Source organism: Microcaecilia unicolor, chromosome 4 (assembly GCF_901765095.1).
Source record: "Microcaecilia unicolor chromosome 4, aMicUni1.1, whole genome shotgun sequence".
NCBI lineage: Eukaryota > Metazoa > Chordata > Amphibia > Gymnophiona > Siphonopidae > Microcaecilia > Microcaecilia unicolor.
In genome coordinates, this window is record NC_044034.1 from 153,498,134 (window position 1) to 153,516,805 (window position 18,672).

The 18,672-nt window shown below is 42.0% G+C and overlaps 1 protein-coding gene across 1 annotated transcript in view; it reads right to left on the bottom strand.

The window, feature by feature from the left end:
* Positions 1–1,139: 1,139 nt before the first annotated feature.
* The window catches only part of ABTB2 (ankyrin repeat and BTB domain containing 2), a 197,272-nt gene continuing 179,739 nt past the window's right edge, over positions 1,140–18,672 (bottom strand). The window contains exons 10-17 of the mRNA XM_030200768.1: positions 17,326–17,552; positions 14,330–14,508; positions 11,560–11,665; positions 11,345–11,447; positions 8,628–8,718; positions 5,538–5,606; positions 5,185–5,298; positions 1,140–2,831 (exon numbers count right to left, since the gene is read on the bottom strand). Of these exons, the coding sequence (XP_030056628.1) occupies positions 2,634–2,831; positions 5,185–5,298; positions 5,538–5,606; positions 8,628–8,718; positions 11,345–11,447; positions 11,560–11,665; positions 14,330–14,508; positions 17,326–17,552 (1,087 nt within the window). The 3' untranslated portion in view covers positions 1,140–2,633. The remainder of the gene's footprint in view (positions 2,832–5,184; positions 5,299–5,537; positions 5,607–8,627; positions 8,719–11,344; positions 11,448–11,559; positions 11,666–14,329; positions 14,509–17,325; positions 17,553–18,672) is intronic.

Here is an 18,672-nt window from a genome sequence, read left to right on the forward strand (position 1 = left end):
TCATAAGTACATAAGTAATGCCATACTGGGAAAAGACCAAGGGTCCATCGAGCCCAGCATCCTGTCCACGACAGCGGCCAATCCAGGCCAAGGGCATCTGGCAAGCTTCCCAAACGTACAAACATTCTATACATGTTATTCCTGGAATTGTGGATTTTTCCCAAGTCCATTTAGTAGCGATTTATGAACTTGTCCTTTAGGAAACCGTCCAACCCCTTTTTAAACTCTGCTAAGCTAACCGCCTTCACCACTTTCTCCGGCAAGTAATTCCAGAGTTTAATTATACGTTGGGTGAAGAAAAATTTTCTCCAATTTGTTTTAAATTTACTACACTGTAGTTTCATCGCATGCCCCCTAGTCCTAGTATTTTTGGAAAGCGTGAACAGACGCTTCACATCCACCTGTTCCACTCCACTCATTATTTTATATACCTCTATCATGTCTCCCCTCAGCCGTCTCTTCTCCAAGCTGAATAGCCCTAGCCTCCTTAATCTTTCTTCATAAAGAAGTCGTCCCATCCCCGCTATCATTTTAGTCGCCCTTCGCTGCACCTTTTCCAATTCTACTATATCTTTCTTGAGATGCGGCAACCAGAATTGAACACAATACTCAAGGTGCGGTCGCACCATGAAGCGATACAACGGCATTATAACATCCTCACACCTGTTTTCCATACCTTTCCTAATAATACCCAACATTCTATTCGCTTTCCTAGCCGCAGCAGCACACTGAGCAGAAGGTTTCAGTGTATTATCGACAACGACACCCAGATCCCTTTCTTGGTCCATAACTCCTAACGTGGAACCTTGCATGACGTAGCTATATCCTATAATGTTTTTCATGGACGTTAGCCAATGGTAATTACAGAGGGTAGTGAAGAAACGTTTGAAGGTCTTAAGGGGACTGGTTTGATCAAACTTTGGATTGTATTTTTGTTGGAATGGTTTTATGTCAGTCTAAGGGTGAAATATGGTATCGTCTGAAAATTTGAGCCTACCAGTTGGTACTGGGTGTCTAATGAATTCTTTATGCATTAACCAATTTATATTTAAGATTCTTTTCTTAATGTGAGAATATTTTTTCACTTTTGGCCATTTTTGTTTGCTCCCCCCCCCCCCCTGCCTTTCAATGTTCCCAGCATCGGTACCCTTTCATGGAGTACTGTACCTGTTGTATGTGCACTGATTCCAGTGTTCCTGAACCAGATTTCTTCACAGATCACCTGTACCTTATTCTGTGAGCAAAGCCTCATAATGTAACCCAGATCCAGGTCCAAATGTTAATCCTTGTGTAGTGCTCTGTGTATACAAAGTCCAGCATTGGACAACTGGATTGGTCCATTTCACGTTTCTGCCTTACTCAAGATTTTTGTCCCTTCCCCTACTGAGAAAACAGGGCAAATTTTAATGATTTTAACTCCAGATTTTCAAGTATCTGCACACTGGTCACTTTATTCAGACTTTACTGAGAAATGTCTAAGCTCAAAAAGCTGATTCAGGGTTACAGTCTTGTGTACTCCAGTTGAAAAAGCCATTTGGTCTATAAGTCAGCATAGGTGCCAAACAGTGCAATCCAGTCATCCTTTCTTATGGCTCATTCCTGTATAGAGTTTTAAATTAAGCAATGCACTTCTGCATTGTAGCTGGATCATTCTTAACACCACATGTCCCTGTACCACTACCTGCTCCACTTTCAGAACCAGCAGCGACCTGGTTCAGTGTCCTTGGTATTGATATGCCTCATACATAGTAAAATGCTAGTACAGTTCCCTGCTACTGAATTGAAAGGAGAACTTCACTGCAGCGGTACTACATCAGACAAGGATAATAGAATCAGAGGAGGAAAACACTGCAGATCATGAAAGCTATGGCTCTCGCTCTCCCTATTGTTTGAGTTCAGAAAAGCATACTGATGACTTCGGCTATGTGTTCGTTCGGCCTGAGGGGAAAAAGGAGTATGATAGTGCTGTGGTAGTTGGAGTCTGTGCTGAGATTCGCAGCTGTGTATAACAACAGTTTTGTGAAAACTATGGAAAATTGAAGATTCCTTGCCCTTTCTTATGGGATACAAATTTTTGCACAGATGATAGCTAAATTTTGGGGTGTGACATTAACCTACATGTCTCTGAATTACTCATCTGTGCTTAACATTAGCTCTATACAACCCTTTTAAGACACACCTGACGTTCTGTACAGTAACCAAACATTTATGTGCATGAAGAAAGGTTGTGGGAGGTATCACAACAGTTTTTCATTCTTTTACAACTGCATCAGAAGAACAGCCTAAATTCCAGCAGAGCTTAGGGTCCAGTTGTCACATGAGTTTCTCCACTGTGCTTATTAGAAGCATACTGTGGACTTAGTCCAGGTCAAGATTCTTGGGTGACAAGCAACTGAGAGTTGAATAGTTTCCAACTCATGCCATGTTTGTGACTAGATATATAAGGTAATTAGTCTTTCCTTTTGGTTTTCTTGTGCACCAGCCCCTAACATGCCATTGATGGATCTCTCTTCAGTAGTACATCAGTTTACAGTGATTAAGTACCTGAAGGACCAGCTAAAAGTTCAGTGTAGGCAAGCAAGTAAGTCTCGGAAACAGCAGTTGGCGATTTCTTGCTCCAAAATCTTCTGATCTCATACTCTGGATGTGAAATAAACTGAATGTATTCGACTGGTTAATGTATTCTGTAAATCATGAAGAGGGTCCAAACCCTGTACTTTGCTGTTTCTTCCAAATATTAACTGCCTGAATGACTCCTGTTCTAGCAAAACTGTCATGTGCTTTAGGAAGTAACCCTCACAAAAGAAGGCCAGCTCTGGAGCATTGTGAATCTGCAAAAAGAAACAGCAGAGAAAAGATTTCAGGAAATTCAAATTAAGGATAGATGTATGTATATAGATATGTAACTACACATCATCGGTATACATAGAACCTGTTTTTTTAACTTAATTTCCTTAACATCTTTTGGGTATTATTTAAAATTATTTATAACACCTTCCTGATCAAAAAGAGTGTTTAAAACGTTACAAAAGCCATATTCTTAAAATAAACTTTAAATTATATGAATTTTTGGAACGTTCTGTAAAATAGTATCATCCACATTATTATTTTTTTGCTGTTTGACTATTCCAGTGCCTCTTTCAGCGTTAAGAGGTCCGTTGACTAAGCCATGTTAGGTGCTAATGTGTACCTAATGCAGTTTAAAATGGTACCACAAGATGTGTCCTGTGGTAACTGCTAAATTAGTGCACACTAAACCTGACGCTAACATTTTTTTGAGAGGGGGCATGCCAGTGTCTTTTACAAAGGTGCGCTTTTAGTGCATGATAAATGCTAGAAACGCCCATAGGAATGTTCTAGTGTTTAATGCATGCATATTTAATGCAAGTGTGCCTTTGTAAAAGGGGCCCTTAGCACCTCTACATTACTGAGTGCTAACTGGTAAGCGCAGAGTTACTGCCTGAGCCCTTACTGCCTGCAGAATAGGTGTCAATGCTCATAGGGAAAGTATTTTTTTTTTTATTGGCCATGTGCTTACGACAACATTAATGAATGGCTATTAATACAACAAATGGAAGATCAACCTTTTTACTGCTGTGGTAAAAATGGGCTTAGTGTGTGGGGAAAAACCCAAGCAAAGGCACGTTAAGGCTAGTTTTTGCCACAGCTTAGTCAAAGGACCTCTAAACGTGATGCACTTCTATATGGAGAAGCAACCATAGAATGTAATCACTTTTATTTTTTGTTAAATGACAGAAGACTCCTGAGGCAGACGCCTTCTGTACCGAAACACAGGACTCTGTCGAGTCATATTTAGGGCTTTTTTTGTAGTGTTGAATTGTTAATAAACATCCCATGGGGAACCTTAGTGGTCGCTTCCCCTTGTGTTGTTTGTTTTGTCTTATTTTTTTTTTTCAAAAGGGGCCTCTTCTGGTTGTTTCTTTTTTTTTTCTACTGTGACGCTCACCATGAAGGAGAGAGTCTGCCATAATGTATATTCAGGTTTTTAGATTAAAAAAAAAAAAGGCTACATTCACATGGGTGCTAAACCTGCTAATGCATTATGTCATGTTGTCAGTCCTATTACAAAGCCAGCACTATAAAACAGGGGCGTAGCCAGACACCCAATTTTGGGTGGGCCTGGGCCCAAGATGGGTGGGCAGAAGAACTCCGCCTTGTCCCACAAGTGATTTGGTCTCTCCCTCACTCGCCTGCATGCCATATGGTCTCTCAAACATCCCCCCATCCCCTGCATACCTTTTAAATAGCAGCTTTTCATCGGCAGCGAGCAGCAACTAATACACACTGCTCAAGTTGACCTCACAGCCTTCCCTCTGATGCAACTTCCTGTTTCCGCATAGGCGGAAGTATATCAGAGGGAAGGCTGTGGGGCTGGTTTGAGCAGTATGTATCAGTCGCTACTCACTGCAGGCGAAGATCTGCTATTTACAAGGTATGCAGGAGGAACAGTTGTTGGGAGTTTTCGGCTGCTGGGGCTTGGGGATCCTTGCCATCATAGGTGTGCTGCTACTGGGTGGGCCTGGGCCCACCCTTGGCTACGCCACTGCTATAAAACTCTATCTTATGGTTTATGTTTTATTATTTTTGACTGGCTGCCCTTCCTAGAACAATGCAAGCTCAGATTTAACATATTTCACAATATGATGATATCTGTGAATGCTGGTGATAATGAGTGCATCCCAGAAGTACTCACAATAACATCCATTCTCGGATCAGTCATTAAAATAAACCTGTGATGTTAACAAGATAATCTCTGAAGTGATCCTCCATTATTGTGTTAGTGATGGCCATTATTCTGTGTAATGAAAAATGGTCCATAGCAAGGCTTCCATTGCAGTGTGCTATTTAAAATTAAAATAAAAACAAAAGGAAAATAAGGTAACCTTTTTATTGGACTAAATACTTTTGACTAGCTTTTGAAAGCCAAAGGCTACTGTCTTGATCTAAGGAAGGAGACCTTGGCTTTCCAAAAGTTAGTCAAAAATATTTTATGCTAGTTCAGTAAAAGGTAAGACCTTATTTTCCATTTTTTGTTTTAATTTTTATTTCATAACCTTTAAACTGGTAAAACACAACTACCCACTACTTTATCCATTGACTGCAGGCACCATTGTACTGATACAGGAATTTGCAGACAGTGTTAGGTGAGATGCTGCCAGGTACCTTTGCATATTTGTAGATGTTCACAGAATTCTCCGAGTTGATAGTCTGTGCACACAAGATCTCACAGTGCCTCTGGAGGGCATCCAGCTGGAAGAGGCTGGCAGCTGACAGTAGCTGGAGGAGCGAACAACAGTTCCTTAAACATCTCAGAGAAGCCAACGTGACAACCAACAATACATATCGGGATAAGAAAGGCTAGGTTTGTTCTGATTCCTGAACTAAAAGGTTTATGATGATATTCCTGTTCACTGACCTTAAAATAAAGACGTATTAACTGTTTATGTATATAAACTAGCAGACATATCTGAGGGTTTTTCTTTTCTTTTTTTTAAATGTCTGAGTAATATTCTTACCTCTAGTATATCAGCTAAAGGAATCTCCATGCATTCTGTTCCACCATGATATAAATACTGCATCAGCATCTACAATGAACAGAGTTAAGTGCTTTTGATTGGGCCATTTCATAATACAATGTACTTGGAAGGAGCATCCTAGCTCTGGGGAATTAAAAAATGAAATCCTAAACAGCTGACAAAGGACACAGTCAAGTATTGTAATTTCTGTCACAGCAGTGGCGTACCAAGGGGGTGGGGGCGGTCCGCCCTGGGTGCACGCCGCTGGGGGGGGGGGGGGTGCCGCGCGCTGGTCAGCGTCGTTCGTTTCCATGCTCCCTCTGCCCCGGAACAGGTAACCTGTTCCGGGGCAGAGGGAGCAAGGAAACGAACGATGCTGACCGGCGCGTGGCACCCCCCCAGTGGCGTGCACCCGGGGGGGAGGTTCGCTGGGGTGGGGTTGCGCTGCACAGGGGGGCGCTGCACCCGGGGGGCGGGGCACATTGGCGATCCGCCCCGGGTGTCAGCGCCCCTAGGAACGCCACTGTGTCACAGATAGATTTCTGGTGCTAAGTTAAGTAGCAAACCAACAGAAAACTTAGGAACATGAAAGCCATCCTATGCAGAATTTCTGGGGAGGGGGAAAGGGGAAGGAATCTTGGGCCTGCTGTTTTAAAGTAGAATAATAAAACAAATGTGCAATGAATGTGGATTTGGGGAGGGGGTTGAGGAACAAGTAGGGAGTTTATGAAAATCCTCGGCGTTACAATGGACCGGAACTTAACACTAGAGAGCCAAGTGAAATCCACAACAAAGAAAATGTTCCACTCAATGTGGAAACTCAAACGCCTGAAACAATTCTTCCCGAGGGAAACATTTTGCAACCTGATACAATCAATAGGACTAAGCCACGTCGACTACTGCAATGGTATTTATGCGGGACGCAAAGAACAAACCTTAAAGAAACTTCAGACAGCCCAAAACACGACAGCTAGACTTATATTTGGAAAAATGCGATTTTGAAAGCACAAAACCTCTCCGCGAAAAAACTACACTGGCTCCCAATCAAAGAATGCATTGCTTTCAAAATCTGCACCCTGGTTCACAAAATTATCTACGGTGAAGCCCCGGGATACATGACAGACTTGATCGACCTACCAACTAGAAACACATCCGAATCAAAACGAACATATCTAAATCTGCACTACCCAAGCTGCAAAGGACTTAAATACAAATCAACTTACACATCCAGTTTTTCCTACATAAGCACACAACTGTAGAACGCATTACCGAAAGCCTTGAAAATGACATACGACCACCTAAACTTCTGGAAAACACTAAAAACTAACCTGTTTAAAAAGGCATACCCTACCGATCCAACTTAAATGCCTGATCTCTGCAACACAACAAAACTAAAGTATGTAATGGCCATAACACAACTCTTCCACTGTACGATTCCCTAATGTGGCTGTGCCACACGAACTTTACCTACCACAACATCACTTTGTATTTGTTCACACTGGAGTCAGCAATCGCCTCTCCGGTACTATGTAAGCCACATTGAGCCTACAAATAGGTGGGAAAATGTGGGATACAAATGTAACAAAAAAAAAAAAAAAAAATATATATATATATATATATATAAATTAGAGGTTCCTGTGTTTGGGCCTTTATGTTTGAGAAGTGATTTGTTTTACATAGTGAAAATTTTGCTTCTTATGTAAGATATATATTGCCTTTTCTTTCTAATGTTGACTTGAGCTTCTAGTAAAAAGACCTCTTTAAATAATACTTAACCTGGCATCTTAAGAGTCCAGCCACTTCTCTGATATTTAATTCAACAATGATTTATAATAAACCAGTCTTATTTTGCTTATTCTGGCATAAAAACCATGCCAAGGAGCTCACTCAGCTAGACGGTTGATTAAAAAAAAATGCCAGTGTCAGTTTAAAGCTAAATGGAAGACCCAATGGATTCTAGATTAATTGCTTGCCCCCCTCCCGTTTACTAAGCTGCGCTAGTGGCTGCTGTGCGCTAATGTCGACACAGCTCATTCACTTTGAATGGGCTGTGTCGGCACTGCCGCATGGCAGCCACTAATGCGGCTTAGTAAACGGGGGTTAGTTACATAAAACTTGACACAGCAGATATGTATTGGCCAGCGAGAAGAGGAATGAGTATAGCCAGAAAGAAATCAGAGTTAAGATCACAAGTTTGGCAGTAATTCTAAAAAGTGGGCTTTAACATTTATGTACTGATTAGGCACAAAAATGTTTCATGGCATATATGTGCACATGTGTGTATAAATGGCAAAATGTCACCTAAGTGATATTCTAAAAATATGTGCATATCTTACATGGTGCGTATTTGAGAGATGGGTGTACAATTAGGTGGAGTTACAAGTTAGTATAAGTTACACATGTATCTTTGGCATTTAGGTGTGAACATCAACTCCATGGCTGGCATAAGCGGTTGCACTTAATTGCCTATCTGTTTGTATACCCAATTACACTAATATGCTATAATGGAAAGAAGGTAGCTAAATATAGCCTTAATTACATGAGGCAATGGTGATATCAAGCATAATCATTAAGACCACTAACCACAGTACTCCCAGTTCAGAGTCAAATCAGTTATTAACCTATACTAAACAGGGGGTTGGGAAAAAAAACCTCAGAATCTTACATAGCACCCAAACCTTCCTTTAGGGTTCTAAGTTTAATCATCAGCTCAAAAGACCTTCTCAGTGAAAAATAGAGTGAACACGTGAAATCCAAACACACATATTTTAATCTGGACTTAATCTGGAAAATAAAATCACTTCTGAGGTTGGTCAGTGTTTCACAGTGCTTAGACTGCTGTGTAAGGAAATTTTATGGACTAATCCTAAAACAATAAGAATCATAACATTCCAGAATCCTAAAACAATAAGAATCACAATATTCCAGAATCCAGCTATTAGAGGTACCACTATAATCACCATCTTTATCATTGTCATCATCTCACACAATGGTCCATTGCTAGAACATGCTAGACTGAAACATTCCCTAATGAGAGCCTGATCATCTTACTATTTTTAGTGAACAGTACTCGTAAATACATTTGCATACCTGGAAAATGCTGTATTTCATATCACTGATCTCTATCAACTGAGTGTTCTGGTTTTCTTGTTCTGTCTTATTGGTCATCAGAGTCTTAAACCTGAGGAATGTGGTAGAAAAATTTTGCATTATAACATTATATTGTAAAGGTTAATTTTTAATTATATGTCTTGTATATTTGGCTACTATATGCATAGTTTATATACATCTGGCATAGATGCAGAAAAACCAGGTATAAAATGGTGTGTCTGAGCTAGCTATATACGATATACAGAGAGGGCCAATATTCGCCACTTTTGCATGTAGCTTACGTGCAGAAGCGCTGATATACAGAGCAAAATGTCTATGTATACTGGGAATGTGCATTACCCATGACCCATTTTGTATCGATTTCTGCCTGAAATGAAAGGAAAAGCATGAGTTTTTTTTCATGCGTCGTAATAGTGCACACTCTTCCGAAAGAAATAGTGTACTGTTCACAGACTGTACTATTTCTTTTGTTTGGATTTAGCTCACACCTTTTGCAATAATAGTTCAAGGTGACAGTGCACTCCTTCCCGATAGTGTATGCATGTGGGCACTTTTTGCACATGCATGCTTTGTTGGGAATGACTGCACCTTCTTACAAAAGAGGTCACAATCCTTGCAAAAAAAAAAGTGCTTTCTTTCTTAAAGTGGGTGCACTACCAATCATATTGCCCCTGTAACAACAAAACTGGGGAAAAAAAAAAATATGAAAGTTCTTGTAAATGACAAGGAAACAATCTGAAATGAAAATTTTTGGGCTGCACACCCTTACCATATAGCTATATATTCAGTGGCACCCACTATAAACATAGAACTGCTGAATATGCAAATACATTAAAATGTCAAATTATTTCTTAGTTGTTTGGCTGAAAATGCACCTTGTAATGTTTGGATTTTGAGCTTATGTAGGCAAAAGGAAAGGTGGGGAAAGTCTGATTACTTGTGTAGAGTTTTCCATTTTAATATCAACTTCTACATTTGAACTCACACTTGTTAAAAATTTTAAATTTAAAACATGGAGTTAAAGGAAATTAAAGTTGGCAACACAGGATTAAATAAATTATCTTTAACCAGGTATCAGAGTGCAATTTTAATGCATTTCATCAATAAAAATACAGTTGATACAAATTTTCTCTAGGCTGTTTCTAAAGAGAAACAGGAAAAGAGACTGGTCTGTATGAGTGCAGATCCCAGCTCCTGCTCTTTGGGCCAGCAGGGTCTGGGCCATTCCGGAGCTGTTTCCAGTCATTTGAATGGGCTGTGTCGGCATTGCCACGTGGCTTAGTAAACAAGAGATCCTGGCAGTGGCTCTGAAACATGCAGGAGCTCCTTTCTGAATAGATGTGCCATTCTGCATGCCTTTCCTAGCTATAGTAAGGGGTGTAGCTACCACTGAGCAAGCCGGGCAAAATGCCCAGGGTGACCCAATTGTAGTGGCTGCCAGAAATTGCAAGCTCCTTTCCTCTCCTCTCCACCCCACCCCACCATGTCCGGGTCTGGCATCTCTCCACCCTCCCCCTTTTCTCCAAATGCTATGGCGGGTTATGGCAGAGGCAGCACTGAAAGCTGCTTTCTCTCTGGCAGAACCTTTCCTCTACCATGTCCCGCCTCTCTGATGCAACTTCCTGTCAGTGTTGCCAGGTGGGCGGTTTTACCGCCCAATTGGGCGGTTTTCCGCGACCCGCCGCGGGAAATTTTTGCCCGCGGCGGGTTGCGGTTTTTTGGGCGGTTTTTTGGCCGGCTTTTCGGCCGCGGTGGGCGGGGTTAGTGACGTGGGAGGCGGGGTTAGTGACATTGGGAGGCGGGGTTAGTGACGTTGGGAGGCGGGGTTAGTGACGTGGGAGGCGGGGTTAGTGACGGGGGAGGCGGGGCCGATGACGGGGGAGGCGGGGCCGATGACGGCGGGGGCGGGGTTGATGACGGCGGGGGCGGGGGTGATGACGCGGGGGCGGGGGTGTCAGGGGCGGGGTTTGAGTTTGGGCGGGTTTTGGGCTGGATTTTGGGCTCCTTTAGGCTGGAAAAAAATTTTCCACCTGGCAACCCTGCTTCCTGTGGGCAGCATGCAGCAGAGGAAGAATCCATGTCTAATTGTGTATGTTTTATCATGTATATGCCTCCTAGCACTAGTTATAATAGGTGAGGTAAATTAAAGAAAGACTGCTCAGAGGCAGAGTAATAACCTCCAGCAGGGAGGGAGTGACACATACTAGCTGTGTGGGGATCCAGAGGAAGCTGATCTCTCCCTTAACCAGAGGAATAGGACTACTGTAATGAGGCCAAATAGGGAAAGGAAAGCCTGGGGGGGGGGGGGGGGGGGCAGGATCTCTGCCAGTGAAGGCTCATAGCACAGATCTGCAACTGGGGCAGATTTCAATTAAACTTGAAGTCCAGAAGGAGCAAGAGAGAGCTGCCAGGCACAAAACAAAGACAGAAGATGTAAAGTTTCTAGTAGTCAACAGGTGTTCAGATTCTAAGTGTGTTCGTCTAACAGCAGAAGCTTGTTGGAGCCTACAGTGCATCAAACTGTTTGAAAAGCAAAATTTTAAAACATTCCAGTGCAAACAATCCCTTAATAGGTTGATTAATAAAGGAGAATAAGAAAATTAATTCTGATATGAGCAAGAAAGTTAACCAGGGTGGGGGGAGGCAAGTTACATTAAAATGGGATAAGGGAGCAGGAAGATGATTTATGGTCTTACCTGTTGGAGGCAGTAACCAACAGCACTTTGTGTGCATAAAATAACTTCCCTTCCACCAAAAAGGTCACATCGGACATTTCCATGTTGTTGAGAAAGTGAGGATCTGGCAGAGGAAGGGGAGAGAGGGCATCAGATTTGCTAGCAGTAGAGGAGACTAACACTGGTAGGGGTTGGGGGTGGGGTGGCAGCTGAAGAGAAGGCAGAGACCCTCGCACCTAATCGAGCTGGCAAAGTCCTCTTGATTTCGGGGATGCCTGGTATGGGACCACTGCCATAGCAGTGTGCAAAGATGGTAGCCAACTGCTGGTTGATCACATCGTTCTGAAAAGACAATTGTAGAAAAAATCCCCATTAGTCTTCTCTGTTAAAGGACCAGATTAAAAACATCCGTTGCATGACTGGAGCTGTCTTCTTTGTAAGCTTTAATGCTGCTGCTGGTCAGTTTTCCATCATTTGATGTTCTAAGGACAGAGCATTCTATAACTCTACCTCCGTGTTCTCTACTGTGCCCTTTTCTAATTAAGGAATAAGTATAATATCCAAATGGAAAGCTCTTTTGAGCAGAGACATGACTGATTGGATTATTTTGTACAGCATCAGTATCACTGACAGTAGAGGATGCTTTGTGAGTGACATCTCTCAGGGTATAAGATGTCACCTTGCACTTGGGTGAGAAGAACTTGAACTGAAGCTGATCCATCTGCTCTAGTCATTGTGAGATGCTATGACTTAAATCATAAGAACCAAAGGTCCATGTAGCCCAGTATCCTGCTTTCAAAAGTGACCAAGCCAGGTCACAAGTACCTGGCAGAATCTCAAAGTGTAGCAAGATTTCATGCTACTGATCCCAGGGATAAATAGTGGCTTCCCTCATTTCTTCCTTAATAGTAGTTTATGGACTTTTCCTCCAGGAATTTCTCCAAACCTTTTTTAAACCCAGATACCCTAACTGCTTTTACCACATCCTCTGGCAATGAGTTCCAGAGCTTAATTATTCATTGAGTGAAAAATATAAGTACATAAGTACATAAGTAATGCTATACTGGGAAAAGACCAAGGGTCCATCGAGCCCAGCATCCTGTCCACGACAGCGGCCAATCCAGGCCAAGGGCACCTGGCAAGCTTCCCAAACGTACAAACATTCTATACATGTTATTCCTGGAATTGTGGATTTTTCCCATTTAGTAGCGGTTTATGGACTTGTCCTTTAGGAAACCGTCCAACCCCTTTTTAAGCTCTGCTAAGCTAACCGCCTTCACCACTTTCTCCGGCAACGAATTCCAGAGTTTAATTATACGTTGGGTGAAGAAATATTTTCTCCGATTTGTTTTAAATTTACTACACTGTAGTTTCATCGCATGCCCCCTAGTCCTAGTATTTTTGGAAAGTGTGAACAGACGCTTCACATCCACCTGTTCCACTCCACTCATTATTTTATATACCTCTATCATGTCTCCCCTCAGCCATCTCTTCTCCAAGCTGAATAGCCCTAGCCTTCTTAATCTTTCTTCATAGGGAAGTCGTCCCATCCCCGCTATCATTTTAGTCGCCCTTCTCTGCACCTTTTCCAATTCTACTATATTTTCTCCTATTTGTTTTAAAAGTATTACCATGTAACTTCATGGAGTGTCCATTAGTTTCTTTGTACATTTTGATAAACAATCAATTCACATTTACCCAGTGTGTTTTTTCTAGCAAAAACGGTGCCGGTACTCAAATGCTAGTCCACCCTTCAGGAGTGGGATGATTACTGAGGGACCCACCCCATAATAGCCAGGCCCCCTGCAACTAGTCACAGAATCTATTAAAAGACAGAATTGGTGTGTAAAGTCTGACCTCTATCTTTAAAACTTGGGGTCCATGGGTCAATTTTAGCAGGCAATGGAAAAGGTGCCGGTATTAGTACCCCCAAGTACCTCCTCAAAAAAGCCCTGCATTTACTCGTTCTGCTGCATTTAGGATTTTGTAGGCCTTGATCATATCTACCCTCAACCATCTCTTTTTCAAGATGAACAGCCCAAACCTCTTAAGCCTTTCCTCATAGGAGAGGAGTTCATCCTCGTAATTATTTTAGTCTCCCTTCATTGCACCTTTCCTAATTACGCTATATTGTTTTTGAGATGCAGCTACCAGAACTATGTACAATACTCAAGGTAAGTTTGCACCATGGAATGATACAGATTATAGTATTCTTTATCTGATTCCCACTGCAGCTCCTTGTGACTCTGGACAAGCTGTTTAACCCTCTATTGCCCCAGGTACAAATAAGTACCTGTATATACTATGTAAACTGCTTTGAATGTAGCTGCAAAAACCACAAAAAGGCAGTGTATCAAGTCCCATTCCCTTTCCCTTTTATATCCCTTTCCTAATAATGCCTAACATTCTCTTTGCTGTTTTGGCCACCACCTCACACTGAGCAGAAGATTCAATGTATTATCCATGATGAAACCTAGACCTTTATCCTGGGTGGTGACTCCTAATGTTGAACTTAGCATCAATGTGCATCACTTCTCACTTGTCCACATTAAATTTCAACTGCCATTTTGATGCTCAGTCATCCAATCTCTTCACATGTCATCACATCACATAATTTCAGATTCTATCTATCTATCTATCTATCTATCTATCTATCTATCTATCTATCTATCTATCTATCTATCTATCTATCTATCTATCTATCTATCTATCTATCTATCTATCTATCTATCTATCTATCTATCTATCTATCTATCATACCCTAAGAGACATCACTTCCAAAATCTATTCATGCATTATTTTGTTTATAGCTCTTAGGATATAAGTCTATATTATTATTTCACATTCATAGGAATTCTATGAACTCACTGACACGTAGAAGGGAGTGAGTTGCTTGTATCACATAACAAAAGTACACAGAAGAAAAGGGATGACATTCAGAGTCAGTGTAGGGATTTGATTGGCCAACCTGTGGGCTATAGGATTATTGTTCTATATTGATCTTACTTTGCTGCTTTTGAGGATCGTGAAGAGAAGTTGTAGTCCTTTCTGAGTTAGCTCTTCATTATAATCTTCTTCTCGGATAGTGCTGAAGTCCCGCAGGAGGCTCTGTACCACTGAGTAGCGAGACTGCGAGAAGGATGTCTGCAGCGACTCGATCCAGACGTGCAATTTCCATGGGATGCCTGCAATCCAGGGGGAGAGAAAGATGATTCCCAGAATCACAGCAGGCTGAGGATCAGCTCAGATGTTCCTGCTCTGCTTGGTATTATTCACACTGTTCCCTATTCAGCTTTTAGTCCTCACCCTTCTGTTTTTCATCAAACCCTTTAAAGGGGCAATTTGCAAGCACTCACCTTGGTGCAGGGTCCACAGATTTTATGCCAAATTTTTAAAGGAACAGTACATGGCTTTGAAAACTACTCTTCAAATATGTAGGAAGAAGGACTGTGCTCTGCCTGTCTCCTGACAGGACAAGCAGCAGAGCCTACTGCATTGGACCCGACTCTGTGGGTGCTGTGGGTGCTTGAGCACCCCCAATATTGAGAAACTTCCTTGTATGTGTCCAGGGAGGGGTCATTTCCATTGGGCTTAGCACCCCCAATAATTTTGAAAAGTTGGCTCCTATGGCCTACTGTACTCCCTACTGACAGGTACATGGGCTCTTGTTTTACAAGTAGTGTAGGGAGGAATTTCTCGAGGGAAGGTGGTGGTGGTGGTGGTGGTGGTGGTGTGGGGGGTAATTTTGTGCATTATCCAACAGAATGCTCAAGTGGAGGGGAATAGCAATAGTAGAAGGCAGCAGTGAGTGGCTACTAAATCTTGGGGGGGGGGGGGGAATGCCCCCCCATTGCTCCCCCTCCCTGTTTACAAGATCTCCTCTGGAGGATCTTAACTGAGGTGATATTCCAAAATAGTACCATCCATGTATCTCCGCAGGACTTCAAAACATTAATAATAATGCTCTTCCAGTTTGTGGACCTAGACGGTGAACAGGCCACAAAATGTTGGAATCAGCTCCAAGTTCTGGAACATTGAATATGAAAACAAAGTATTTCCTGTGCCTTTTGCCTCATTTCCTAACTGCCTTCTCTGTATTCAGTCAGTGTTGACCTTCTGTTGGACCATATTTATTTATTTATTTATTTTATTTTTGACATTTACATCCCACATTATCCCAAACAAGTTTGAGTTCAATGTGGCTTACAATAAACAATATAGGATACATAACAAAGAATAATGCATAAGAAAATAATTTGTTGTAAGAATCCAATTTTACAATACAATATCATAAACATACTGGGATAGCTAAGGATGTTTAACATTTAGAAAATCTATTATGAATGAGAAATTGTACATGAAGCAAAGAGAAAGTTAATGGTAAATAGAGTAATAACCAATTCAGGTAATAATTAATTGTTCGACATATGGTCATTTTTTGTGAGGTTGTGTTTGAATAGGAACGATTTGATGACTTTATATGGGCTTAGACTGCATCCACGTAGTCTTCACCTTCCATGAGAACTTGCCTTGTCTGACCCTACTGTTAGGTATAGACTGTGTCTGCAACCTGTCTGACCTTCCTATGTAGGTTCATAGATTGACGAACCACTACAGAGAGTTGGAACATAATACCCTAACCAAAAAACACAAAAAACTCCACTATTACAAGGAAACATTGAATTTGGTGTTACTGAACCTTTTGAAAATATCAAATTTTGGTGGTGCTTAATCCCTAAAGCAGTACAAGGCAAAATGTTGGCCACTGTCAGTGGGACATTGAAATTTTTTTGGAATAACATTTTAGCTAAGTGCCTTTTGTTATTGAAAATTAAAAAGTGAACATTGCACTGTTTATATTTAGGGGCACAGAATTCACTCACTTTTCACGTATTTATCTAGAAGTTATGTTCTTATGGTTATTTTTGGAAAGCTTTTTAACTAGTGACATGAATGTCCCTTATCTCATTGTTTCACTAACACAGACAAGGGGGTCTGCGGCTTTTCCTTCCACATTAAAAAATTTTAAAGACATTTTTGATAAATTGAATGCATTATAGCATAGCAATACTTGTAATAGTAAAGCTTTGTATGCTTTTTTTTTTTTGTTAAACTACAGGCTGGCTGTATTCATAGCTTGTTTATATTTATTTTTGTTTATTAAAAATTGTTATACTGCCAGACCTATACAGGTCCTGGCGGCTCACGATTTAGTAAACTTAACAATTAAAAAAGTAGAGAAAAAAAGAGCTCCAATCAATATAAGAGAGACTAATACAATCTTAACACAATCTTCCTTAGAAAGCATCATGTACTTTGATGAGCCTCCCACCCTGTCCCATTCACCAAATCCTATATAATAATTTGCACCTCCAACATTCCATCGCTGTCTGGCTGCCTAGGTTCGTAACATCTCATGACATCAGCCAGCCTCCAGCGTTCCATTCCCCCTCACTGCCCTACCCTCGCGTCAAAACGTAATGACGTCAGAGGGCGGAACAGTGAGAGGGAAGGGAACGCTGGAGGCGAGCTGACATCAGGATGTTACCAACGGAAGGGAAGCCAGCCAGAAAATGATGAGGTACAAAGGAAGAAAGAATCGCGGCACATCGAGGGGAGGGCAGGGCAGAGCAGAGCAGAATTGATGGGCATGGATGGGATGGGAGGAGAGGACAGGAGAGAAGAGAATCACAGGACATGGATGGGAGGGCAGGGAAGAGGAGAATCGCTGGACATGGAGGGGAGGGGATGGGATGGGAGGGAAGAATCGCTGGACATGGAGGGGTGGGGCAGGCAGGGGAGAGAAAAAAAATAACTTACAAGAGAGCCTTTCTAAGGCTCATTTCATTGTTGAGGAAACGGGCTGGGTTCCACTAGTGTGGTAATAAAAAAAAAAAGAGTCTTTAATAGAACTTTACATTTTTTCAATGAAACTTTGGAATGGACAAAATAGGAAGTTTCTTCCAAAGTGCAGGTACTAGCCAAAAGCCGTACAGTCATACCCAGAGCCCTGAGTTCCATGGTGATGTCCACATAGCCATGCTCAGCACTGTAGTACATGGCCTCCTGTAGAGCCTTCATCCGGGTCTTACACAGCCGGACCTGGCCCTCATCACTGGTGCCACTGCTGGCAGCAGCACTATCCACCCCCTCTGCCAGAATCTCCTCCAGGGACAGCACGTCTCCTTTTGCCTGCTGTGGGTGGGCCAGAAGCTTCCGGAGCACATTTCTGTCACATAGAAAAAACACATGGGAGTAGAGGAAATGTATGAACAAGTTCTTAACACGTTCAGTGCTAAGAAAGAAAATTAATTAGCAGCAGCTAGTCACAAAAACATCTAAATATGTCACAAGTGATAAAGGGTGAAGAAACAGGACTTATTTTAGAAATAATCTGTTATTTATGTTAAATTAACACAAATCTGAATAATGGCAGATGGGCTCACAGTGTCCCTTGGATTCTTTATCTTTCTATGATAACTTGGAGCAACGACTGTGGACTTTTTAAGTTACTCAAGAACCTTTGTTTTTAATGAAAGTGCTGATGTCTGTGCTTGTCACCCTTAGGGAAGAAGTTACTAAGCTGTGGTAAAATACGGCAGCTGAGTTTACCAAGGGAGTCAGTAACCTGCAGCACTGCGTTACCCGCAGGTTAGTGACTCCCATGATAAAGGAATAAAGCAACTTGCATTATTCTGCTCCCCAGGAGCATCAGGCTGTTACTGTGTGGCCCAATGTTCCCCGGGAGCCTATCTTAAAAGGGCTGGAGCTGTAAAAATGACACACACTCTCCCCTCCCTCAGCAAAGGTCCTAACCTGAAGATACATTAGTATAGAAGGTTTCAAGTCTCATTCCTACCCTCCACTGGCCTTGCTGGACCCTCCCAAGACTCCTCACCCTCCCATAGGACCCTCTGGCCTACTTGAAGTAATCATATGGCAGCATAATCTCCTAATGGTAGTACTGCAAGACTCTCTCTAAGGGTCATAGACACAGTTTTGAAACCTGGTGCTGGCAGGAGCAGAGTGACTGGGGATTGCTCCTGCCCTGCAACTCCTGGAACACCAGGCCAAGTGGGTGGGTGGCTAGGTGGGTGGTGGTGGTGGTGGTGGGGGGGGGGGGGGGCTATGCAGTGGCCCATCTACATCTCCTGTCCCACCTACCACAGTACTTTGGCATTTCAGTTCTTTTTCCTACCCCCCAAAAATCCCCTGTGCTTCTTCAATGCTTGGTTAAAATGCAAGAGGGGTGGGGTGGGGAAAGGCTATCTAGAATGTCTACTGATTTTAATCCTGGTCTTTATATCAAAGACTGTTCACACATTTCCTATAATAGTTCTCTGCTCTGC